This window comes from Camponotus vicinus, unplaced genomic scaffold, assembly GCF_025532165.1.
Source record: "Camponotus vicinus isolate PSW18456_S1 unplaced genomic scaffold, iyCamVici1.0 SCAF_2, whole genome shotgun sequence".
NCBI lineage: Eukaryota > Metazoa > Arthropoda > Insecta > Hymenoptera > Formicidae > Camponotus > Camponotus vicinus.
Genome location: NW_028141956.1, coordinates 5916113 through 5943865, shown reverse-complemented (window position 1 = coordinate 5943865; position 27753 = coordinate 5916113). Strand labels below are relative to the sequence as shown.

At 37.8% G+C, this 27753-nt stretch overlaps 2 protein-coding genes across 4 annotated transcripts; both read right to left on the bottom strand.

Annotated features, from left to right (window-relative positions):
* Positions 1–376: 376 nt before the first annotated feature.
* On the bottom strand, positions 377–5307 carry LOC145966770 (uncharacterized). 2 transcript variants are annotated; one of them, XM_083091106.1, is made up of 4 exons: positions 5177–5307; positions 4714–4878; positions 928–3288; positions 377–673 (listed from the first exon to the last, which is right to left on the bottom strand). In XM_083091106.1, the coding sequence occupies exons 2-4, from the start codon at positions 4875–4877 to the stop codon at positions 631–633; spliced, it is 2568 nt and encodes an 855-aa protein (XP_082947232.1). In that variant the 5' UTR covers position 4878; positions 5177–5307; the 3' UTR covers positions 377–630. The 2 variants fall into 2 exon arrangements, with proteins under 2 accessions (XP_082947232.1, XP_082947233.1); XM_083091107.1 differs by having other exon boundaries at positions 377–670.
* A 763-nt stretch (positions 5308–6070) lies between these two features.
* Positions 6071–24128, bottom strand: LOC145966744 (MOXD1 homolog 1-like). 2 transcript variants are annotated; one of them, XM_083091069.1, is made up of 10 exons: positions 22567–24128; positions 10869–11018; positions 9739–9912; positions 9410–9490; positions 8753–8942; positions 8203–8468; positions 7525–7943; positions 7096–7307; positions 6856–6986; positions 6071–6697 (listed from the first exon to the last, which is right to left on the bottom strand). In XM_083091069.1, the coding sequence occupies exons 1-10, from the start codon at positions 23605–23607 to the stop codon at positions 6536–6538; spliced, it is 2826 nt and encodes a 941-aa protein (XP_082947195.1). In that variant the 5' UTR covers positions 23608–24128; the 3' UTR covers positions 6071–6535. The 2 variants fall into 2 exon arrangements, with proteins under 2 accessions (XP_082947195.1, XP_082947196.1); XM_083091070.1 differs by having other exon boundaries at positions 7096–7295; positions 22567–24127.
* Positions 24129–27753: the final 3625 nt, after the last annotated feature.

Below are 27753 nucleotides of genomic sequence, written 5' to 3'. Positions count from 1 at the left end.
TCCCTTCGAGATGTTCTACATTTTGTAATGTTATAAATTTAAATTGAATATTTGTTGTGTCTTCTTGCATTTTAAATTAATTTCGATGATTGGACCAATATCGCATCATTTAAACAATATAATTTATCTCACAATCAGTTTGATTAAGAAACTATTTTTGTGTGTAAATTTACATATGTATTATATATTTTATATTATTATTTTATATTGAATTTTCATATTTCGAAGACTATTTTTTTAAATTTCGGATTTTTAAAATTGAAGTCTATTAAATAATATATGGCATATATAAAGGAAATAAATAGCATATAATTTATAATATTTTAGTATTGAGAAAAAAGAGGGAAGGGGAATTAAATTTAAATAATACAAGTAGTAAGTTTTTAACTACGCAATTCTAATACTATTTATTTTCGGACAAAATATATCTTCCTAGAGATATACAACATTTTTGCAGGATACACATACGAGCTGTACATTAATATACATTAATATTTCTGAATATTTTCGGAAACATCACATACATTGCAACATATTATTTTAATTCGCGAAATAATCGATAGAAGCAGATTCAGAGGAAAGTAGCAGTTTTCAATACCGTTTTGATAGCCAACTATATTTTACTTTCTTTTACCAGATTATAAAACGTTGCATCTGCTGCACCATGTTGCTGCTGAAAGAATATTATATTTTATAGCATATATATCAAAAATTTTTAAATATATATATATATATATTTTCTTTTGTTGTATTGCATCTTTTATATTGTTATCTTATTATTATTACATGTTTCATTATATACTTGATATCTATTTAAAAATTTTAATAATTTTACTTTGTCATAATCGTAAATTGTAAATTAAGAAATATTTTATTATTTTATTTCATTCTATACTCTAATATTTTACAATAATTATAATATCTTACCCAATAAAAGTTTTTTTGCCATTATAGAGAGAAAGTCCATAAACAGTACAAAGTGCCACGACGGAAGCTTGTCTCATAAAGTCATACGCCGTAGGATAGTTTAAAAATCCATAGTCCATTGATTTGGGAGCGATTTTTGCCTCAGTTTTTTCGACCCTTGCATCTTGCACATTTTGTCCCCATTTTGCGAATAATCGATCATTAGATGCGATTCTAGAAATCATTCTCTCCGCAGATAATGTTCGTTGTTCGCGATTTTGTTCAGAAGCTCTGATGACTCGACGAAGAGAAGCGAGTCGCGATGAGTCCTTAACATTGAGATTCAATGATCTACGATGCAACTGTCTAATGTCTGAATCTTTTTCAGGAGACTTAGCAAGTCGATTTTCGACTGAGCGAGATACTCGGCGCTCCTCCAGACTTCTAAATTGTCGATCGCGTCGCACATCTGATCTCTTTTCCAACGAACGAAGGGTTCTCCTTTCATAAGCTGCTCTATTTGCACTGCGATCCATCATTCGCATCGAGATGGTATCACGCAGTTCCAAGTTATGTTCGCGTCCATTTTGCATCCTGGATCCTTCGCGTGATCTCGAGCTGTCGTCGATCCTTCTCTCGAGCGATTTTCGCGAGTTAACAGTAGATCGTTTTTCTAGGATCCTTCCACGAGAAATTCGCAATTCCGGGTTTCGTTCTAGACGTCGATCTATCATCCTGGATGCTTCGCGCAATCTCGCGCTCTCGTCGATTTTTCGCTCAGATAATCTTTGTGAAATATCGCGTCGCTCTAAGACTCGTCTTTCCGGAGTTCTCCTAAACTCTCGTCGTTCCATTTGTTCGCGAGATTGCTGTGGGACAATTCTTCGTTCCTCGCGAGATCGATATGCGTGGTTCGCTCTTTCTCGTCGTTCCAGACTTAAATCTCGTTGCTCTGTTAAAGAATCGTGTGATCTGCGATCTCTAGATTCTCTAATTTTTGCAAGATCTCGACGATACATCGAATTACGATCAACCGAACGAGAAGATCGAATGTGTCTCTCTCTTCGTTCCCGATTTGAAGTGTCTTCGAAATCGTAAAGAGAACGCGATGGAATAATCCTAGAATTCTCTCTCGCACCGTTTTCGCGCGAATCACGTTGGCTTACGATCCTCTGTGAACGATTTATCCTTCCTCGATGTACGTCTTCGGACGAAACTCGCGATGTCATACGATCAAGAGATCTTTGACCAGTAAGACGATTTTCAACTCTTCGGTGCTCGATGCGGTTTATTTCCGTAGATTGAGCTAAAGATCTACGTTCGGAAGACAATCTGCGTTTGCTAGACGTCTCCATGTTTGATTCAGCCGATCGAACTCGCCTATTAAGTGTCTCGCGGTCAACATCGTTGATACGTTCCACCGATCGAGACTGCAATCGACGACTGTTGGATCTAGCAAGATCTTCGCGAGAATTTCTGGTAACAATCGAAACGCGTAATCTGCGTTCTTGATTTGAAACGCGATCGAGAAGGACGCGGGTTTCAAGGGATCGCTCCCGATTTCGACGATTCAAATTGTTGTTACGATCAATGTCCCCTCGTGCGAGATTTCCCGAACGAGCTTTCAAGAGATTTTCGCGATCGTCGCGACGATTCAATCGTTCCACGTCTCGACGTTCAACGGATCGCAATCTACGCTCACGCATTTCAGATCGGAGATCCACGCGAGTTCGCGTCAAGTCTCGGTATTCGCGACGTCCAGCTAGAAGATCGCGCGATTCTTGCCGAATGATTTCACTCGGCCCTCGTCGTTCCATCGAGAGTGAGCTTCGATCGTTCATACGAAGCTGAAGATTTGGAGAACTTCGTCGGTCCGCCGATCGATCGACGCGATTTTGTTGACGTGTGATTTCGTTGAACTCGCGTCGTTCTGTGGATCGTGACCGGGAATTTGTACGATCGGCGACACGGCGTTCTAAGGAACGACGATCGAGATGTATGGTTGCACGATTGGATAAATCCTGCGATCGAGAAAGCCGAGTTGTGCGATCGTACAAGTTTCTGGCGTTGCGAGATTCCGTGATTGTCCTAAATCGAGATTCCCGAAGTCGGTTGACGGATTCGTTGTCAGATTCATGAGTCCTGGATCTTGAGAGCCTCTCAATTTTTAGATTTCTGGACGATCGTCCTTCAATCTCCCGAGAACCAATCCTAGACAAGCGATCGAGATTCTGCGATCGAGAGAGCACGAGTCTTCGAGATATTGGTGATTCGGATACTCCAATTTCATGATGGTTAATTGATTTGGAAGTTTTTTCCGGCTCGGTAATCAGATGTACAGGCATTTTGGTGAAAGGGTTTAAATTTGGGCAGGCGTCCACCCTAGAAAAATAATGCTTCTGTGATTTTTATTACAAATGATTTTGAAAAAGAAGTACAGTTTTATAAGAATAAAAATAATCTTTTTTTATATGAAACACTTTTTCTATAATAAATTAATTATATTTATATTAAATTAAAAATTGAATAAACAATAATAACATAAAGAAATAAAAATATATAAAATAAATATTCTCTTTTAAACATATTATATTATTTGTTCGCGCGGAAGTTTAAAATTTCGACGGTTGACTTTCAGCACCGACGAGATATTGGGTCTGTTCTTTCTAGCTGCACTGCTACACTAGTGCAATAAGTTAGAAAGAGACAAACATACTTTCTTTCACTCTAACTAATTGCACTAGTGCAGCAGTGTAGCTAAAAAGAAACAGGCCCACTGTTAAAGACCGACAGTCCTGGGTAAATTTTCGTGACCACCAAGTGGGCCCGGTGGGCCCGGAGATAATAGAAGATTGATGGTATTATGGCCGTTTTGATTATATTGAAGACAATTACAAGAGTTATTTAAATCATACGAGTATTTTAGATCATTCAGTTATTGTTTTATTATCGAAAATGTATAAATCTTTTATATACCTGCTTTAAAAATGACAAATTATGTATCAAATCATTATTTTATTATCGACAATGTAAAGATTTTGTTACCTACAATAGCACTTTGCACGTTTTTTTCTGGTCACGCTAAGTCCCATAAGACCATCGGTCTTTAATAGTATCTCGTCGGTGCTTTCAGGCTGCGGTGATGTATTTTAAGATTAAAAACTCACGTTTAATGTACTCAATGTAAATTCTTTAATATCGAATTAACAATCCAAACACACAAAAAAAAACAATTTAACATTAACTTTAATTTACAATGATTTCAAGTCCAGTTCCGAGTCCTATTCCGAATTCGTTGCCGTGTCCGTGTACAAAAAGAAACCGAGATAAATGTGCGTGTGTTGTTATTTAGTTTACGAGCGACTGACCTCGAGGGTCGTTGATCGAGCGGTTTTATTATCTCTATTTTTCAGAAGATTCTTTACTAGATCTGACGGTTGATAGCCGGAAGATGCGCGAATTAGAATCTTCTGGAAAACAGAGAGGATTTCCACAAATTAGCGTGTGACGCTTGTCCTAATGTTCGTAAAATGCGAGTACCATTGAACGCCGCGATACCGCGTGCCTTGCTCATGTGCGCGTTCTTGCGCATCATTGTGCGTGAATAAGTGCGTCAGCTGACGCGTCAATTTTGAACGATATCTTGAATGGCAACGCGATCTCATACATTATTAGATTATTATATTATTTACACATTATATTATTATACAAAATAAATATTTAAGAATTCAGAAAAATTAATATAAAATTAGAATCATAAGCATTTCTTTTTATAAATATGTGAAAAAATATTAATTTAGTTCATACTCATGGGGAGCTTGATGCGTGAGTTCGGGTCCTGCGAGACTACCGGAATGTCCTTCTCTATCCCTAGACACTAGTCCTAGCGTCAGACATGCCAGCGATACTATTAAAAGTCCAATATATTGCCAAGACCGTACTGGCAACACTACGTGACGTGTACGTCGCATCCTGTCACAAAATATTATTCAAATTCACGTTATCAATAATTGAATAAAATGCAATTTTATACATGTACTTTTGTTTGCCACTTAAAGTTTTAAATCGCGTTAAAAATTTAAAGAACAAAAGATGAAGGTAATACATGCAAAAATAGTTTCGAAAACAAAAAAAATGTTTCTTTTCAGATGCGAAAAAATTTTCTATCTTTCTATTCTTTTTAAAAAAATATTTTGCTTTGAAATTTCTCATACTAAGTTTCTCGCGGTTCTAGAAGATCTCAAAGAGTCTCGACGTCGAGAAGCCATACCTGAGAAATTCAAGACTGCCGTGACCAAGTTCGCTGTAGATATTCCAAAGGGCTTGAAGGGCTCTTCACGTTTTCGCGAGAAGTGCTCTTCCTCGGTGCTCCGGGAAGCTGCTGACGCTGAACGACCCGAGGGAACGGGTTTTATACTCGCGGGATCCGCGACATAATTCGATTGAAAAGCAATTCACTGCTTATCAGCAGCGACCACATGGTGCCCCATACGTCAGCCCAACAAGATCGCCATGAACAAAGCGTGGACGGGCAATGTTACGAGCGGAAAGATTGGAAAACCGCAATGCGTTTTCGGGTTAACCAGCCGGAAAATTGCGAATCGGGATGACGGTCGCACGTGGGTGTCCTTTAAAACGCATCGAAGCTTAATTCCGAAGGATCTGAATCGCTTTTATCAAAATCCAAATTAAATTTTAAATTAATAAATTCGATTAAATGAAGACACGTTATATATAACGCGTTATAAATTTGAATAATTTTTTATATGTTCGCTTCGTCATTAATTTTTATATTTTTAAATTAAATATTTATAAAATATAGGAAGCAACAATTTTTTTTGGAGGAGGAATGAAATAAAGTATTTGGATAAAAAATCTTCTACTTTCAATATTCAATTCAACATGTACTTTTAATACTTCTAATACTTTAAGTAATCAGATCACCCTATGAAACTATTTAATTTATAATTTTTCCGAAAGTTTCTTTTTTAAATTCTTAAATGGAAAACTGTTTTTCGTTTACTATCTATTTAATGTACAATGTAGGAGCTTTTTTACAACATAATTCTTACATAAATGAAATCTTCCAAAATTTATAAACGTAAAAAATAGAAATAGGTTAAAAATAGGAATAAAATTTCTCACTCGGATAGACAACAATATATACATGTTTACAGACACATTTTATTTTTATACAAAATTCGTACAAAAAGAGAAGCTTGTGTATGTCTTATAAATACGTATTATTAATATATATATAATCATATTTACATATATATTATATTATATTATATTTCTACACATATATATATAGTTTATAGTGTGTGCTAGATCGACGATAACTTTTAAAAAATTCTGTCGTCCCCTTATGAAGAGGAATTGACCAGCGACCTAGTATTTTAGGAACTTGCCGATCAGTTTCGAGTGGTCGGAAACCGTTCAATATACAAGATAAGATCGCTTAAATTAATAAATTAATTGGCCTCCTTTCGTAAATTCGGAAATGTACAGGAAACATTCATGACGTAGAAAGCCGTTCGCATCATACTCGCGCAATCGATATAGTGAGAATGCATTCGTCTTGCAACGCTTATCGTTAACTGTGTTTGACTATTTGCTCGCGGATATCTTACAACGAAACGATCGATACGATGATGATAGTGACCAGGTTTATCACGGGGATATGAAAAAGGCTTCCAGAGGAGCCGTATGTGTTCTTAAATTCGCTACAAGTCGTGTCGTTTATTTCCGGTAGTGCCGTGTAATTCGGGAAGGTCTGAATATCTGCCGGCTTGAAACAAAAAATTAAGAAATATATATATAATAAAAACAATTATATATAATATTATAAAAATTATATGAATTTAATAATTTTTTAAATATTTAATTGAAAAATGCAAATATTATTTTAAATTTTACAAATGTTTTAATTGCATTGAGAGGTTTTACCAGTGCCAATTCGTCTTTCCTTGTTCTACAGAATGTCATGTGTCTGCCGTGATAAAGATTATTTTCTATTGCTTTTGCAAGCAATTGCTCTGTCCATGGTAAAGCCAGCATATGTTCAGCCATAGTGCGATCTGGAAATATTAAAGAAAATGTTAAAAAATAAGAATTGAGTTACACAAAATATTTTAATTTATTTATAAATATTTTATCGATTTCTTATTATTTTTATTATATATTTACTTCGAAATTCTTCGGGCTCCTCGATAATAAGTCGCGCAAAGATATTATCGTCCTCGCTCTCTTCCGTATAATCTTTCATCGCTCTTAACGCGGATTCAGCTTGCTTAACAAGAACCTTGTCGATCTCCTCTGTTGGTCTTGTGACCGGATAAGCGGAAAGTTGCTGTTGCAGGTTGGTCGAAGGTAGAGTCAAAACAGTTCTAAAATAAATGCTAGATTTAAGCCAAGATAAGATCAATATAGGTTTTTATAAGAAATATGACTCAATATATTTACTATAATATCACTATAAATCTATCTTAATTAGTAATGAAAAAGGAAAAAAATTATATTTTTTAAATAATAATCCTTTCCAATAATTAAGATAATTTATTTCTTGATTAAATCATGATGTGATTACTTAACAATATTCTGTACGAGATAACTCACCCATTCATCAAGAATAGCTTTTCCAAGTAATCCATCGTTATCCCCTTGAAGCTATGCACGCCGAGGGTCTTGAAAAGATCCCTGACGGGTGTCACGCTGTAGCAGCCGGCGAGCGGTGTCCTGGGATAATGTACAATGAACGCCAAGCACATCTCCTGGGTAGCTGCGTATCCGCCTAAAGTCGGTTTTGATCTGTTCAAAGTGCCATAGACGCATTCCGCGACGAGTTCATCCCCAGGTAACACCTTCACTTCCTTCTCCAGCGTATGAGACTGCTGGTAGTCAAAATCAAAATGATTGTCCTGGACTATCCTCGGCAGTTCTTTACCTCGTCGAATGTGCTTTAAGCTGAGACGACGTCCGGCTAAATGTGAATGCAGGACAACCGATACGATATTGATACCATCTTCGGGAAACATCTGTGGAAGAAAATTTACAATCAATTCTTTTAATTTCATATATTCTTTATTTAATTATTTTGTGCACATTGCAATTTTGAACATGAATATTTATTGCGATAAAAGGAAGTATAAAATATAACAATTAAAAACAATATCAGAATTACAATAATGTTTGCCAAAAAAATAGAAAAACTATTCTCATTTTTTAAATATTTTTTTGTATGTAAGTAACACACATAAAGCATTGTTTTCAGCTCAATTTCAATTTTTTCATTACCATATTGGTGCAATGTGGAGTGCAGTATCCCGCGGTGGCGTATTCTTTTTGCTTCGGAGGCACTACATGAAGAGGACTGACTGCCACGCCGGTCACGAGGATGCTCGCCTCCTGAGGACGAAGTTTCGGAGTCAAGTAGACTCTTATGCCGCTGCTGTCGATCACTCTCTTCATACTCGGATTATTATAGTGGACTTCCAGCATATAATACGAGCTCTCGCCGTGTTCCGCTACAGGTATGCCGACGTGTTCCGGCAGCCATTCCCCTGCAAGACATCGCGCGATGATGTTACTTTAATTAAACTATTTTTGTATGTGAAAAAAATTAAATTATGTAGTTTAATTTTTAGTCGTCTGAAAGTTTTCTCTTTCGATTTCTCTTTAATCTCTACTCTTGATCGCGTGATAGATGATAGTTTCGCCGACATTCTCAACGTATTTTAGCATTTTGCAGGAAATTTCGTTGCAGCAAATTATCTTGCCGAGGGGGACAGCAACTCGATCGTGGCTTCAATATGTATCCTTTGTTTTCACTTTGTAAATAATTTACCTTTACTGCCACGAGCCCAAGCGAGGATAGGCTGCAGACACGAATCCCATGCTCGCGGCATCGTCGGGCTGTAACATTTGGCACCCGCGATCCTGGAGTGTTCGCCGAGGATCGGCGACGTCGATGTGCACTCGTACAGGATAACGTGATGGACTAGATCCTCGTTGGCCTTTTCCACGAACGGTGTGTACTGAAATTATAATAGATAACGTATGAATACGAGGCATTCAATATTCACTGCCCTCGTGTCATTGCAATTTTTGAAATTTGCACGAAAGAAATTTTGATTGATTTTCCCCGGTTTGAAAAAATTATGTTTTAGCTTCTTTGAAGAGCTTCATCGATATCTCAAAGGTCGATTCAACGAGAGATTCATGAGCCTGGGAACAATCACGAGCCTCTCTCCCGCGAGATCGCATTGACAGTCGGCCAACGTTTCGGTACATGCAGTGACATCATTCCGGATCTCTTCTTTATTCTAATGACGCGCGCGTCCACGTCGCGCGACGTCCGGCATGAATGACCGTGATTCGTGAAGCACATACGAATCAGGCCCAACCTTTGCATTCCTCGCAGCACCGAGACTTATTCTCGAGAGGTTCGCGTCTACTTGAGAAACCTGTTAGCGAGAATTTGCATCGCCGTGTATTTACTTACCCCTATCATGTGGTGTTTCTCTTTCAGCGAGGTCTTGAAGATCTTGCACCAGTAAACGGTGTCCGTGTCCTCCACCTCAAACTGCCAAAACGACGATGGTATTAAGTCGCAATTCCTTAGTACAAGCGCGAAATTAAAAAAGTGACAAAGACGATTTGGATTAAAATAAAATTCAATCATAAATAATTTATGATTATTTATATTAAAGTGAAATCATAAAGTAAAGTAAAAGCATAAAGTAAAATCATTAATATATCTATTTTTATTTTTCTTTGTTTGTTTTTTATGTACTTGGCACCAATGTCAGTATTGATATTATCTCTCTCTACCTGGCTAAGTTTCACGTCCCAGTGTCGTACATCCTGAAATTCTCGCGGTGGCGAATGTGCCGCAGCTGTCTTCAACCTTAGGGCCTTTCCGCCTCGTCTATTCTCGTGCCATACCGCCGTGTTTAATTCTGGATCGGTTGGATGTAGAGCCCACAGCACTCTGATGGTGTCCTCCTGAAATCATACAAACGAGTTTCGTTTTTTAAAGCGGCAAAATAATCAATATTAAAAGATATTAACGAGTAGAACTTGGTATTTTGTAAAATTTTGAAGAAATTTTATTCGATAAATAATATTTCAAATGTCGATTATAGAAGTAGAGCGTGCAATTAGAAGCGGATACGTTGATCGTCAAAGATTTGTGTCACAGAGACGGGGGAAGAGGAACAGACGGCATGTTAAATGCCTAAATACCACCGCGGGAATTCGAAACAGCGAGGCCTCGAGGTCTCTTAAAACCTGCGGGGCCTCTGCTTTTCAGGCATAAATCGAAAGAGGGTTCTCCGCGAATTCTACAGAGTCGCGACGGTTGTATAGTAAATCTTCCGGGCCGCTCGCTCTCTCTCTCTCTCTCTTTCTTTCTCCGACTTCCTCGGACCCCTTAAGGACCCCATTCGAGCCAGTATGAGCGAGATATGTACGCAGCGAAATTTGCTTTCTTTGCACGTGTTTTAATTATAGAGCAGTGAATTAGAGGTCGGAAAGTAATTTGGCGTTAGTTAGGTGCGATAAATTTCCGGCTCTCGCTGCGTTAATGAACGCTTGCGAGTCATTCTGATATCTGAATGACTCCTTTCAATTACGTATAATATTTGAAGCCACCGGAGATTCAGAATTAAGTAAGATTTATTTTAAGTCTAAAATATACCTGTGGACTCATAATTTTATGAGCTATTCATCATGCAGTAATGTTGTGTTTTTTTTAAATTCAATTATTTAAAAAGTAATATATAATACTTTCTTCATCATAAAATCAAATATTGATAGCTCTTTAATTATTTGAAATATATTATTTTTTAATATAGAGAAAAATATGTTTTATACAATAAAGGAACGAAAAATTATTTAGACTTAATTTCAACAGGACTGCTTATATAATCATCGTTTTTTTAATTAGTGTTTTGTTTTACCGTAAGCTGATGATCCTGAGGATCACATGTCTGCCACTTCCTAGCAAATATCACCATGGTGTGGCTGTCGTTTTGCGAGCCACCGAGTACTCGGACGTCCTGTGATATGTCGACAACTGGTGCAGCCTTCATCTCGATACCGTGCGAGTCCTGGAACACGAAGAGGGAAAAAAGACGTTAGAATCATCGTCAGGAAGTTCAACGTACCCGTTGAAACAAGGCCCCGCGGGCTCCGAAACTCGCTTCTTGTAGTTTGAACGAGAGATCGAGAGCTTTATTAGGTCAGGTGAGTGCCAGGTGTTCGCATTTGTGGCGAAGTGGGACTAGGGGTCCTCCTGTCCGACGCAATTTATTTCTCCAGACTTACCTACTTTCTCTTTTACTTTGCTTAAGCGAAGTACGGTGAATGTATCATTTTTTATATGTTATGCCGCAATTTTTTTTTCATTCACGCGTTAATGTCGGCCAACCTAAATAACGTATAGTTTAGTCGTCACAAAGCTGATACCGTTTAAATAAAATTATTTACACCGTGATTACATAGTTTACGTATGAGTTATTTAATTATTTTAGAATTGATATTAATAAAAATATTGAATTAAAAAATATATAGAATTAAAAATTATAAATTAGTAAGAAATACTAATTTCAAAAAGTTACAAATTTAACAAAAAACTTATTATCCTATCAAAAATTAAAGTTTGCAACAAAAAACAATTTTTCATTGAATTTTTTTCTACTAATAGGTTGGTTTTTTTCAAAATTTATTTAAGAACTTTGCGATACGAAATTATGTAATAGATCTAATATACACCTTGTGTAATATACATATATGATTATGATTTTACAAAAAAATACCCAGAATCTCGGGCCCTAATATTTTAGTGTCCGTCGATAAGGCGTTACACTTTGGAAAGAAAAGAAAGGAGCAGTTTCCCAGCTGCGTTATGGTAGCGCACGCGAGTATAAGGGAGGCCGCAGGCGTTTAGGTCCGTTGGGCCCCGGTTACGGTGGGGTGCACCCTGACGTTTGTACACGAGACGAGAGACGAGAGGCGAAACCCCGAAGGGAAGTCTCCTTCCTGCTCGTAATGAATCCAAATAATTGCCGTAGCGTCGTCATGCCCGGTGGAGTACTACGTTCCTCGTAACGAGCACGTGTAAAAAGGAAATAGTAATAAGTGTATCTTGCGAAACGTTGCGAGGAATCGATAGAAATATGAATAAGAAGAGATCCAAAAGGGAAAAAAGCAGGAAATCAAATATTAACATTTTAATTATTCACTAATAATATTCATCTATTTTTAATATATGAGGAATGCACACGTAAAAGGGCAGAAATTATAATATAAAATAAATATTAATATAAAATAGAAAAATATTATATATTATTAATCCCCGATAACAAAGATCACTCTTCTATTTTTCTTTAAACTTTTCACAGTTATTGATTCTATAATAAAATAAATAAATTAAAAAGTTAAAATAAATAAAATAAATGTTCGATTTTCGGTCTTCAAGTAAAGATAAGTGGGTTTTAATTACAATCGGTTTCTTTAGTGGGGAACAATCTGACCGGTCAGGGGTATCATAATAATACACGTGCATATATCTATCCGGAAGGCTGCAAAAATCTTCCTCTTTTTTATCTCGATCACAGCGGTAGAGTCGCATCGCAATTTCGTGGGGTTCAAGTGCGTTCTCACGAAGTTCGTGACGATTTTCTCATGGCATCCGGATATTCTCATCGCCATCAGGCTAATTAGTACGGCCCTGCCGTTGTTCGTTGATTAAAAGGTCTGCGATCCGAAAAGAAGGCTGTTTTTTAATTAATTCATTCGATCGTTATCCAAAAATTGATATTTCACAACTGAATCTATCCTACAACGTGTGAGACTCTCACGCTAATTTTCAATGATAAATAGAATCGCGATTTTTTTTAACATTTGCATTTCTCGACAGTTCTTTTTGTAACTTCATAGCGAATAAACTATTTCAAGATGTAAGATCGAACCGTAAAGGCTATAACATGCATATTATCTATCGACATTAATTTATCGGGAATAAGTTTAAAACAACATGGTGGTTTCCACGCATCTGAAAACCAGTTGGGTATCTCGAAAAATGTGAAAAGTTCAAAAAGAAAAAGAAGAGGAAACACCCTCGATTCCCACAGTAGATTATCCTGTTTACGCCAGGGCGAAAAATGCCGCAAAGTAGCTCGTTAGACGAAAATATTATGCAAACGATCTGTCGAGGTGCAAGCCGGCTCGACTCTCGCCGGTAGACATTGATTTTCTGCGATTGTGAGTCACGACGACGCTGACAACTCATGTCCCGTGTTCCCGATTTAAAAACGAGTTCTCTGGCAGCGCAGGATAACGATTACGTCGTCCACGATGTCATTATCCTCGCACGAAGAGCTACTATTCAATGCTCGTTAATCCCGCCTAGATATAGTCGAATCAACGATTTTATCGATGCGACGAGAAGAAAGACGAAGGTTGCAATTTAGATCGTCAGGATTCAACAAAGAATCGAGAGGACGATCGAGAGACGTCTTCGATCCACTCGCACGCTTGTGGGACGCGGAAAATTAATTCGACGGATGTGACGTCACGGACCGGCACGATTGCGCTTCCTGCGAGAGTCTCCCGAGAGGCTTCTCTACTCGCGTCACACGCGAGTTCTATTCGCGAGACATTCCCAAGATACAGGTAAGGATACGAATCCTTGAGCGGTGACGCGGATTCTCCTCTGCGAGACATCCTTTCTCATCGCATATTTAATCAACTTTTCATTTATTTATCGCAATGTGAGATTCATAAAATATCGCATGAGATAAAAAAATTTTTCTTTTCACAAGGGATTATGATCGCTTTAAAAAGCTCTAAATTGGAAAGAGATACCACATCACTGTACATCACAAGTTATTCATATCGGGATTAAGATCGGGATTAAGATCGTCAGTCGAAGATTCTTCTCGGATGACGCTTCGACGAAATAAAAACAGGATATCAGAGGATATCATTTTCCCGCGATTTTGCTTCGCACACAATGCGCGTCTCGTATAAATGCCGATCGACGGCTTTCTACGCAGGAGACGCGAGATCCCGAGATCCCGGTCGCAAATATACCATGGAATGTTTTTCCATGGGATGGATCGTAGCGTCCGCAAAAAAGGAAACGCCGCCGTGTGTTGTCGCTTTGTGCCCCGAAAACGGTTCCCATGGATCCCATGATCCTGAAGAAAAAGGAAGGAATGTCTTCGAAGAGGCGCCACTAGGAGAGAATGTTCGCCAGGTGTTTTGGTGGTAGCCTCTTCTTCATTTTTTCTCCCTCTCTCTTTTTCTCTCTTTCTCTCCTGCACTTTGAAGTATACGTGCATTTGGGTCGCTCTCCCCTCGTTCCTCTCCTTTCCTTCTTCCATCGCTGTCCTTTTTAGCTTGCTTTTTCCATGTCTTGCTCTTCCCTGCACCTTTCTCCTTCTCTCTTTCTTTCTCTTTCATTCTCACTAGTGAAACCAACCGCACTTTTCGTTCTTCTTTCCTTTTCTCTCCTTTTCACGTGCATTTGGAACCTTCTTCCCTCCTTCTCGCCCGAATCTCCTTTTTACCACCTGGCAGAACAGCAGCTGGTAGCAGTTTGTTCCCCGAAGAGAAGGGATAAAGAACTTTTCTGTCCTTCGGAAACTCCACAGAATCGACATGATGATCGGCGACAAAATTTGCGTAAATTGCTTGCAGATTTGTAACTCACAGATGCGACTTATGTAATTTAGTTGCATCATCATAAAGATGAAAAATCAATCGGACAAATCTGTATGACTCTTGAAATATTTGAATGTATAATTTAATTATATCGTAAAAAATTTAATTTAATCAAGATAATGACAGTATATGACTTTTTATACTTTAATATATTTAATAAAATAATATTTAATAATATTTAATAATATTTAATAATAGTATATTTATAATAATATTATGTGTAACATTTAACTTTTTTTAATGTTTATGAGTGAAACTAAATGAACAATAAAAAAATTTATAATAATAGTAGTAGTTCTTTATTCTTCAGCTATTGCCAAGAAAAGACTTGGTTAAAATATTTCTAAACATTCATACCTTTTAAATCTAAATCGCTATTAAAATCTATAATAGTATTAAAGTATTAAAATAAAATAACGTCATACAATTACAGCATCTACATTTAAAGATGATTACTATATATTTATGATAGAGCAAACAAGAGAGAGAGAGAGAGAATCTTGCAATTTTCCCTCTCTTTCATTTCTGAATTGATTTACTTTATTCTATTTTCAAGGGAATTATGATTGTGTCAAACTTTTAATCGCGATTCCGGCCCCGGTTCTCACGTGTCGCGGTCTCGGCATCGAAGAAGCGCGTACGCGGTTAAGCGCAATTACGCGCGGCGAGTCGTTAAGGCTCATCGTGGCCGGTTTTACGAGCGGTTACGTGGAATAATAATCAACGAATTAAAATGCGGTTGGAAACCCCTCTCGCTCCCTCACTCGTTGGGGAGGCGCCTGACCAGCCGCTACTCGGGGGTGCGCGCGTCCCCCGCAATTTGTTCGGCGGACCGCTTAACGATTCTCGCGGTTACTACTTTAATCGCACGTGGAATTTCTGCTCTCACCGGTTGCACCGATCGACTTAAAGACGCACTAAGAGATTCTCCGGCTTGATACGGCGAATAAAGTTTGCAGTTGCGTTTCGAAGTCGTTTTTACGAGGAAGAATTGCATATTTCTTTCGAAAAAATCCGATCAGTTACAGATATTAATCCGGTAATTAAACTTCTTGAGAAATTTGATGAGATGCTATTAAATAACATATAATATGTCAGTAATGTTTTTGCGCAAATCAAGACTTAATTTTCCAGACAACATGTTTCAAGAAAAGACTTTATAAGTTATGCGTCTTCAACAGTTTTAAATAATCGTAAAACTAGACAAAGTCTTTCGTTGGAATATGAGAGTGCTTCTGCGAACCAGTTTCGCGGTGGTTCGACCACTAACAGCGCTAATTCGCTCTCTTTTTTGAGCGTTGTTTTCCTGGAGGCGAGGCGGGGTCCAAAAAAGGGGGTCCGTAACTCCCATCGTGCCGCTACATATTACCGGTAACTATACCGGTAACACTGGTATAACAAAAAAATTCAACAGTAAGCAAAGAGAAATATAGGAGAAACGTTTTCGTGCTTATTCAGGACGTTAACTCCAAAAGTTACCCTGATATCAGGCTGTCTTCTTGATTTTTGCGATGTGCGGCAGAAATAGAGGAGAACTTTCATTTATTCTTTTTATCAATTGGATGTATTCAATGAAAATCTTAGGATTATCTAAGAATTATTGTTCTAATGAATGAGAGTTTTAATCCAAAGAAATTATATCGACGAGTCTATATCGATCTTTGAGATTGATATCGATGAAAAGAGATTACGAGCTACTTGAAATTAATATGGCTCGTGTGATCAATGCATACATATAACTTTTTTATTTCTAAGAGAAAAGCTCTTATTTTGATATGAATAAAAAAAGCGATTTTTTTATTATAAAATTTACAAATCTATTCAATCAAATATGAATAATTATTTTTCCAAATTTTTACTTTTACGGCATTAAATCTCTGTGCTTCCACTTTGTAATATGGAGGAGTTTCGCAGCAGACATTACTTGCAGACCGGTTTACGTATAGCGTTGCCTACTAGAAGATAACTTCTAAATTGAAAAATTTAACTAGTTTGCTAGTTGGAGGCATCAGTCAATGTGAGAACTTGGACACTTTTTATAACCCGGAAAACATGAAATAGCTCGCAATGTTTAAATGCCACTACTGGCATTAATTAATTATAATTTTTTAATTAATAATTATTTTTAATTAATAATATCACTGTGGGGGATTCCTCCAAGTCTGTCCACGGCAGGTTGTTACGGACAACATTGTAAAATTATCAGATTCTCACCCGAAGAGCGGAGTCTCGGATTACGAGAAGAGAGGTCGCGGAGAAGATCGCAGTAAGAAACGTACGACGATTCAGGTACGTGGCTCGGAAGGGTGGTTCACCGAGACTGAACGAATGGCACGGTACAGACGATATTTTATTTGACCAGGATGAACCGGTTCTGCGACGCGAGAATCATAAATCATACGGCTGGGTTATGTCAAGAATTCTGGAATACTAATAAGCGTCTCGTTCTTCGTTTATCAATAATCCTTCTCGGTGTTTCAGGGATATCCGCTCTCTCAGAGATATCCGATTGAATTTATACCTGATATAATCGATTTCCGTTCTGCTCGCTCCTGTTTCTGTTATACTTGAAATAAGAAGGTGCAAGAAAAATCGTATATTTCTTTAAAAAATCTAATCGGACATATATTTTTCAAGAAAAATGCGTTAATTCTGGACATTTTTTAAGAGATATTCTAGAGTATTATATAAATATTATATAAATATTATATAAATATTATATTACCAAAAATGAAATTTTCTGACAAAAAAGAAAGAACGTTTCGTATTAAATTCGAAGAAGCTCCGACTGAAATACACGCCACCAAGTACGAAGTTAATCTTAATCCGTGAAATATTCTTCTTCGGTCGAAAGGGAATTTCCTTTCGTCTCCTTTTCGTCGCCGCAAAGAACCACGGATGTAATGCGTGAAACGAGATAAAGCGGCGGAACCGACCAGACGACTTCTACGACACCAAGAAGAACAAGAAGAAGAAGAAGGAGCGAGGCAAGAGAGCAATGATTAGCGCGAAGACGGATCAGATAGACAAATTCTCTGGCGAATTCCTGTTCTCTTCTTTGCACGGGACATAATACACGATGCTAGGTATAAACAGGTCTCGTTGTTGATGCCTAAGCTATATGGCAGCGCAATAGCACCGTAAAGTCGAGCAGCTGTGCCTAACCCACCTTCGGGGCATTTGAAGATATATAAATTACCGACTCTCTTTCTACTTATCACACCTCCACCTTCTTTCACATATGCACCTTTGCCGCTAATCGTGCTTAATAAACGCTACCGGTGTAACGAATCTTCATTGCATCTCGAGGCGAGCTATCTATGATTGTTTATTTCTATTACAGGTAAAAATAACTTTTGAAATTTCGTTTCTCTCGTATCTTTCACTTTATGTTGCTTTTTAAGGTACATTAATAATTTATAGATTATTTATAGATTATTTATAGATTAATAATTTATAGATTATTGATAATTTATTACATAATGTTGATAATTAATAATCAATTACGATATTGCGAGAAGCATCTTTTTTACCACATTAGCCACATTAATTTTGTATTTTTTGATTTAAGAATTTTTAAACGGCGCGATAATCATTAATCACCGCTAATCCGGCTATCATCCAAGACACGTTAAGGATTTTATTTTTGCGTTTCTTCGGCATGTACGCCGCGCTTTGTGAGAAGATAGCGGCCGAGTATCTCGCGCGGGAGGGGTCGACGCGAAGTGGGATTGGAAAAGAACGAAAACGTGTTGGCCGGTGGTAGAAAACGAACAAGAGGGATCGTCCGGGATAATGAGAAAAAAATCGCAGCGAAATCTGGTAGGAGAAGGTGGCGTGGAGGAAGAGGAGGAGGCCCGTCCATGCACCGTTGCGCTCGACTGTCCGTACGTCCGCCCGTCTGTCCGTACGTCCTGGACAGAGACCCATCGGCCCTTGGGACCAGAGGATGGACGGATCGCAGATTACGTGCATTTCAGATTCGCTCGCGCAGCGACTCGTATTTCCCGGCGCGGTAATAAATTACGATCGTAATCGTCGTGTACGCGTGCACGCATTGTCGGTCACGCTGGACGACGCTGGTCGCCTTTAAACTCTTCTACCGGTTGGCTGCCGATGAGACTCATTCACGGGCTTCCCTGTTCGCCGGCCAAACTATCCGTCGTGAATTAATAGCGATTGATTAATTAATTATCCGACGCGAAAATTGAAGGTTCAATGATGCAGTTTGATTATTTTCTAATTTAATTCGATTTAGAATTCAATCTCTAGTTCGATGCATATTTTATTCGCATTCACCTTTAATCGGTGAAACTTATGAAGAGGTTCCAATACGTCGGGCGATCTTCGGGGCTTTCAGCTTTTTCCCGAGATTTTTATCGAGATACACACACGTATCGCCATTTCGTTTCACCAGACCTGGAACTACCTTTTCGTCCTTCTCGGCAGTGATGCTCAAAGATTCGCGCACGGCCCCCCTGCCGATGATGTCTGGAGGCCTTGACTGGGCCCCTAACTCCGAGCATACCCGGCGGGCCCTTCCTTCGTCCTCTCGCCGCCAATCTCCGCACACGACCACACTCAATGAACCAAATTCACATACGCAACCCTTATATCCACATCACATGTGTATCCTTCGCCGCCGGCGCCTTCAACCTCCGGGGCGTCTGAATTCAAATTCAAGTCTATCACATGTTCGTGCAACAGGTACAGACGTACAGATGATATTTGTCAAACGTGAATTTCTTTATGAAACATCATGTGCATATATATGTGCACGTGGGATACCGTCAACGATAACAAATTGTCGCCTCAACGGGGGGGAATCCTGCGCGTCGATTATGACGCTCGCGATTAAAAACACTTTGTTTCTTGTAAAAAAGAAGTTGATTTGCATAACGCTATCTTTTAAATTATAAAATGCTTAAAAATGATATATAAATTGCATCGATTAAATATAGATATTTTCTTGAAAATGTATTTTTTCCGAAAAAAGAAAATCTATATTCTCTTTATCAATTATCAAATTTGCTATGAAAAAAAGGAAGCTCGATTATAATCATTTTCTACGTTTCTATTAATTTACGCAAGGACAAATTACTCTTGATAAGGTACCTATAAGTCCGGTCCCGGTCCATTTCGTCGCAGATTTACAATTCATCAAGGTAAAAAGGGCAGGAGGGTAGATCGATCACATACGCGCCGAAGAAACGCGCGGCGAGAGACCGACGTAAATTTATCACAACGTTATCTCGTCCGTTGTGGAACCACGTTCGTTAATTTTATCCCGGCCCTTTCTTGAATCTATGCCTCCCCTCCATCCTTTCCTTCGCCATCCCCTGGTATTTCTTTGTCTCACCCTCTTTTCTCCCAATTCTCTCGTTGGGATCAGGTAAATCGATTCGACATAGATTCACGAAAATCCAGAGTCGACAGAAATGCGACTTATTCGTTTACACCGAATTTTATTTCGGACAGACTTAGGACTCGCCCGGTATACATCGCGTGACTCTCTCGAAAGCGTATTTTAATCTTTCCTGAAGAGGCGAGAGGCGAAGCGCGAATTAATTCTGAAGGAAAGAAAAATTTTTGCGAAAAAAGCTTTACAATCTGGATAAATACAAGTATCTGGTAAAAATAAAATCAATTCGTCTTACGATAGGAGGAGAACGAAGAAGAAAAAGATGCTATTACGAAGCCAAATAGTACAAGAAATTGCCGAGTAAATTCCACGTTTTCAGCCTCCGTGTTAAACGTAGAAGACAAGCCGCGATCTTGGAAGAAATTCCTCGAGCAGCGATATACGGCTGAGCGTCGTCAAGCGTAATGAATATAAATTTAATTAAGATTAGGATTTCGGGGAAGAGCAGGGTTCGAGCCGAAGCAGGTTCTGTGGATCCGGACCTCCATCGCTAGTTCTCTTCGCCGGTCCTCTGGTACCTGGCCACCAATTAAAACGTCTCGTGCCACTTTTTTCGAAATTATAATTGTCACACGCAGTATATTATATTTATTATATTATTCTACATCATAATAGATAATAATTATATCCGATATTATTTTTGTCGATCAAAATTATTACTTATATTGACGGGTATTTAGTCCTTTCTCGTAACAGATGTACCGTCCTACTCATTTCTCAAAGCGACATGGCCATTATACATCTGGACGAAGACGACTTCATCGGACGTCATGATGCCGCGTTAATTAACGTTTCTCATTAATACGATCGGTTGCGTGAGCGGGCTTCGAAAGCGATTTCGTCGTTTGAGTGGAGAGATGCGGCTCAGGGCTAGTCGTGATACTCCTTTTGTTATTTCTCCCTCTTCTATCGAAGCCTCGCGCAGATCCTTCAAGCTCGACCTCCCTCTCTGCTCCAACCGTCTTCTTAATCTTCCTTTAATTCCCCGGCTTTCTCGTTTCTTTAGCTTCTTTTTCCATTCTTTCGTTTTCTTCGTTTCGCCTCTTCGTTGTGCTTCTTCTATTCTTCTGCTCCTTCTTCTTCTTCCTCCTTCTCTCCACCTCGTTCTCCTCTCTTTGTTGTCGCCCCCTTTTTGTATACCTATCTCCCTGCTTCGCGGCCTTTCACCGGCTCTCTTCGTCGGAGAGAGATACGCGCCGACAGGTTTCGAACTGTCTCGTATCTCATGGGGAGCTGCTTCGGCGCGAAATCAAGTCGAGGAGTTTGTTTCTTCGTCCTCACTTTTCCGCTCGAACATTTCCGACATTGACGTGTCGTCGTCAAGAGCAGTCAAGATTATGTATTACAATTTCGCTTTTAGTATTCGATTAAAAAATACTAGTTCTATTTTATATATTAAAGGAAAAATCGCATTATATTATAATTTGGATTAAAATATTTTATTCCAATTAATTACATTAAAATTAGGCTTCGAAAAACTTTCTTGAAACAATATGATATTTTGCTCTTCTTCTTTTTCTCTTTCGTTTACGTTATTTTCTATAGTAATTCTGACGTGTGAGCTGTACTTTGATTTAATCATTGAAATGACTCACAGAGAGCAAAGAAAAAGCGTTGAGAGATTGTCGACTCCACGCGGTCGTATATGTTATGCAATCGATAAGCGACGATAAGAAGAAAACGAGTCCTTCCCACGCGATTGAACGACGAGACGGCGATCCATTAGTCGTTAGTCTATCTAGTTAGATCGCGACCGTTTTATTAATCCTTGTTCGCATTCTCATACCTACACAAATCGCTTTTTGCACGATAACCGCGCTAATTTCACGTCGCAATCGTGTGAAAATAATTTGTCGCGTATGAAGCATTAATAATCGCAAAAAAATTGTTTTACAAAACTTTTCATATATTAATTTAGTTTTGTACAAAAAACAAACTTTTTATATATTAATTTAGTAATTAATTTAGTTTTTATATATTAATTTAGTAATTAATTTAGTTTTTTATATATTAATTTAGTAATTATTTTGGTTTTTTATATATTAATTTAGTAATTAATTTAGTTTGTTATATATTAATTTAGTAATTTAGTTTTTGAATTAATTTTTTATTAAAATAACTATTACTTTAAGAAATCAATTACTTTAAGAAATCAATTACTTAAAAAGAACCATCGATAATAAATATTTTGATGTGTATATTAATGAATTAAAATTGAAAATTTTTCTCTGTTTTTTTCTACATTTCGTTAATTGCAATATAACATCATTGTAATGTAATGTAACATCATTATAAAAAGTATATATAAGAAATCATAGCAAGAATGATAATATAGATATACGTTTTTACTTGATCAGCAGGTCGAAATTATGCAGCTCCGATACTTTTTTGTACGATGAGGATCGTCCTTTTCTCAGACATCAAGATTTATCGATTGTCCGGTTGCCTTCCAATCGATCAACGACCATCGTGACTCCGAAATAAAGTCTAATAGGAGACCGACTTACCAGTAGATTGACAACGCCAGTGTGATCGTCTATCCAGGCGAGTAAGATGTCGGCTCCCATCATATGGCTCTTCTCGTTGAAACCAATGCCTACGTAGCCCAAGGTCTTGGCAGTGACCCTGAATATTACTTCCTTGTCGTCCGAGGGATCCCATTCGAGGATCACGTCACCATCCTCGTCGAGCTTCTCGTACCTGGTGAACTTTGGCACTCTGTTATTAAATCTTCTTCGATTAACTCCAGCTTCCTTCACACTTCTTCTAAATCTCATCTTCATCTTGTCTTTTTTGATATGAGGCTTGACCGATTTTTCAACAGGAGGAAAATATTTTTTCGGTATCCGGTTTTCCCATAATTTCGGCATCCTTTTGAAACTTGGATCATCAAATGACTTCGCATCGATTCGTTCGTCCTCGTTGATGATTTCAAACTGAGAATTTTCTTCATCCTCCATCTCTTCAGAATTCTTCCATTCTTTCACAGACATTTCTTCCAATTCTAGAGGTTGGATGACGAATTTTTCGCCATCGGTCTGGTTCTCTAGAACGATTGGAAGTTCGTCCTTCAACTCTTCTTTTTGTTTTTCGATCGCATAATGCGAAATATTCGATTCTATTTCATCTTTAATGATATTAGATGTCGATTTCATAGTCTCGATTCTCTTTTTGATCGGTACTTGTGAATTTTTGGTTTCGCAAATTATCGTCGTTTCCTCAGGATGTTCCGAATCCTGTGCACCCAAGAGCATTTCGTATTGATCAGGATCATGATTTTCCTCTAGTTTATTCGGATGGTTCAAAGCATCGTTTTGATAAGGAATCCATTCCTGATCAACATCCAATCGTTGTTTATCGATCTTGAGCAGTTCTTCATTTTCGGGACTCCTCTTTATCCTTCTGGAAATGGGATACATGGAATGCCGCTTGTTATTGTACAACTTCGTCCTCATAGTCTCGTCCATGTGCTGGACATAGAGATCTAGCAGATCGCACTTGACGATCCAGCACGCGATCAACATCACGATCACCCTGAGTAGCAACATCTTCCGCTTCCTTTTCCGTTTCTTGATTCTTCATACGATCATTTAAACAATTTCTGACGTTTGTATCAATATTACGGCCATCAACTTGTCTTTTCCCTCTCTTTCTTTCTGTTTCTTATATATATCTAATTAAATATATTTATATATACAACCGGAATTTAATTTATCACAATCATCTTTCAGCTGTTACACTCAAATTCAACTGTAATCTCCGTGCAAAAACTCTTAATTATTTATTGCAAGCATTATGCGCTCGTAAGCTTCAGGAAAAAAATTATTTCTTTTTCACGGGAAAGAATTCTTCGATCTTATTTTAGCGGAAAGTTAATTTTGATGCTAATATCTCGAATTGATATCGATTGTATTTGTGCAACAAAAATTAAGATAATTCGAAGTGCATTAAATACTAACTTCTTTCACGGTTTTTCGTTAATTCGATTTCCAACACACCGGACTCGCGAACGATCTTCCATACATGTTGCGCGCACGACAGTTGTACCGGGACTAATTTAAACATGCGGCTGCCGCTGCCCCTGCAGATGCTCGCAGCTGCTTACCTGGCTCCGGTCCCCTTCCTTCAGGGCCCTCCAATACAGGGACGTACTGTGTTCGTAGGCCGCATTAAATCGCACTAACACAATTCTTCTCTATCAAGTATCTTACCGTTTCGACGTAGAAAATGAAAGGAAATGGAATCTACGAGTCTACGACAAAATAAAATTTTTCCTAAAAGCAATTTTTTAAGAGCATTTTCTAATTTTAATTATAATTATAACTAAATTTTAATTTAATTTTAATTATAATTATAACTAAATTTTAATTTAATTATAATTATAATTATAATTCTTCTTACTTTAATTATAATTAATTTCTTACTTTAATTATAATTCTTCTTACTTTAATTATAATTATAATTTCTTGATTTTTTGTAAAAGTGAAGCCGAATATTGTAAATTATTATTTTGTTTTGTAGAACGAATTATTTATTTATTAAATGCACACACCTCTTTTAAAGAATATCTTGTTTATTATTTGTTCAGTTTTTGCAACGCTTGCCGTGGATCAATTTGCGTTCTTTTGCATTCGGCTTGTTACGTGCGGCCTCCGTTACGTTCAACCGCACGTAACGAGCCGACTTGTAATATTCTGCGAGAATAAACCTCCTGCAATATATTGCGAAATCCCAGCGATCGAGATATGTAAAATCTTCCTCTTTCCACGATTTCGCGAGCGAGTTCGCACGGATCGCTGGAGCGCGATAATCGCATACATACGATTATCGCACATACGATTATTCCACCATCGAATGCGGCTCGTTCACGCGTTTACGAGAACGTTCGATGAGGGACGAAAGAAGAGGGATCTCGGCGGTGCTTCCTGCGGAAGCGTCCCTCCCTTTTTCTCCCTATTTTTCTTTTTTGTAACCGGAGACTTATGCACACGTCGATGGCAATGTACGGCGATACTGGTGACGGTGGTCTTCTCTCTTTCTAGAAAAGAGAATGAGGGGCTGTAAAGCAGACTGCGGCAGATGCGAACCCTTGGCACGCGCCCTTCTGTTCTCCGATTCTCGCGTCGACCCTCGCTTCCTCCTCAATAAAGCGCTTCGCGAAATTTCGCTTGCTTCAAAGTAGATATCGTATAAATGAATTTTATTTTTTTTATATATACTATAATAAATTAATAAATTATTTAATATCTTTTTGGATTAAAATGATAGATTATTGCGCGAATTATTGTGCGTGAAATAAGTTTCTGAGTGGAAAAGTATCGCACATTTATTTACTAATACACAATTTATGCGAATCGATATATTTGATTCATATCGATATCGTTGAAGGTGCTGTTGATTCGGTGTTTAATCGTGCGAATCCCATCCGCTCGATGGCGATATATTATTCCGCTTAAGTGTCCGCACGTGTTCAGAAGCCAACTGTATCGAGTTACTTCCTGTAACTGACATTGAAACACTATACTTCACGTATGAGACGAGTTGGGATCCTTATTCTTTACAAACGAAGACATCGATCGATACACAACGGAAATGTTTCACGAAATATTTCCTGAAATAATAAAATCGTATATTAATTTTTGAAATAAAACTTGATAAACAATCCAGCGCAAATTAAAATATAAGTTTTCGAAAATTTAAACAATTATTTTGCAATTTGATACCTAAGGAAATAATGATAAAAAATAGATTTAACATTCATTCCTTATCTTGACGCAAACTTTTGTCGAGATGCAATTTAATTTCATTTTACGATACATCATCGTCATTCGCGTCAATTTTCGACGGGGTTAATTGATTTTTCAAATTAGCATGGTCGGGAGATTCGTCGACTGCAAAGGATCAGGATTTATTTTACGACTTGTCGGGTAACTTTATGATGTAGACATAGCGATACGATTTATAGCCTCATCGACATAAAAAATGTCGTATCTTGGAACAAACTGCTCGACTCCGAATCTCTTCCTATCGATCCTCGCAATCGCTCGCAAGCTATTCTTATCGCGAAGAAATGCCGCGGAAGATGCACGACGATCGTAGAAGTCGTACGTTTGTATTCATCCGGCGAAATTATTCATCCCTCCCACTAATACCGGTTCGTACTAACGAGAAAGAAGAGTCACACGGGAGTATCGACTTCACGCCACGACGCAAATCGCGTCGTCCTGGGAAAAACTGATGAAGCGCCGCGGAGAGCATAAGAAGCGATTCATTTCTATCGACTGCACGTGCACGCGGGGGAATCATCGATACCGGGACACGCACTCTCGATCGCGTATTCCGCGCGCGTATCTACGCGCATCGATGCCCGAAATAAATCGTCGAGAGACAAGGTCCCGTCCGCGCATATCAAAAAGAAATCCCGGCTATTCTCTCGCACGGGCATCGAGAGAGCGATATTAATCGTCACATCAATTTTTTTCGACAGTACGATATAATTCCGATTATGCTATGTTTACTCACGACAATAAAACTGCGATTGGTGCGTAAGATTTTTTGAGACTGAGGAATCTAATATATCGAAATTATTAGACTTAATTTCCGTGATGCGTGGCTATAAATAATTTTCGTTATTTTACTTAGTTTTCGAGATCTTTAAAAAGTTCGGTGGCAATCTGAGGTGGGAATTAAAACCGTCTGCTCCCAGTTCACCTGTCATGCGCGCGCGCTTGTCACTATCTATACACCTGCTACATAATCTTCGCCCCGGCATCTGCCTCTCAAGGTTTTGTATATCCGTTTGGCAGATCCCTGTCCAAGTTAACTCCTTCCACATATATGTATAAATATTAGATCGTTGGATCAAAATGTGCACTATGTGCGCGCCACTTAGCCCTTTTAAAATGTAATATAATATGAGAAAAAACATTAAAATCGATAGAGTTCCGTAAAAAAATTAAAGTCACGTAAAATGCTTGTAAGAGATAAAGAGAGAATTATGATTATATTTAGCAATTTTTCATATTTCTTCAAATTTTACCTTTTTCCCCCCAAAAAATGCAAAAATTATTTTTCTATAGTTATTTTTCTATTATTATGCTCTAATTATTTTTCCTATATATACAGAAATTATTTAAAAGAAAAAAATATACATACCAGAGAGAAGACTGAGAGGTGTCATGGCCCGCTTTTAGGTGATCCTTGAAAGTGATACTCCCTCTGTAGACATTAAAAACGTGGACATGAACTACAAAGCCAATCTCCTACGAATGTTTTCTCAGAGGGTAACATATAATGTGCACAATTTCTGGTTCTTTTCCGTGCTATGTGCACGAAATGCCGATAGCATCAGTGCTGTATAGCAAGACGCTTATGTATATAAATTAATAGTAAATAAATTATTCAATTCGCGAAAGATACTGTAATCTTCCAATGTAATGTTCAAAGATAAAATAAATATTTTTCTATATATTTATTGTCATATTTATATATTTTTATTTACAAAACACAAAATGCCTGCTGTAGGATAAAAACATTTTTAACCGTATTTCTATAAACCTTCTTAATTAGCAGTAAATTAATCTTTGATATTTATCAATCATATTTTAATTATTTAAAAATTTAATTATTAATACATGTATAGAATTTGTTAAATTAATCACTGATTCTTCTGAAGTTTTTATAATTCGAAAGTT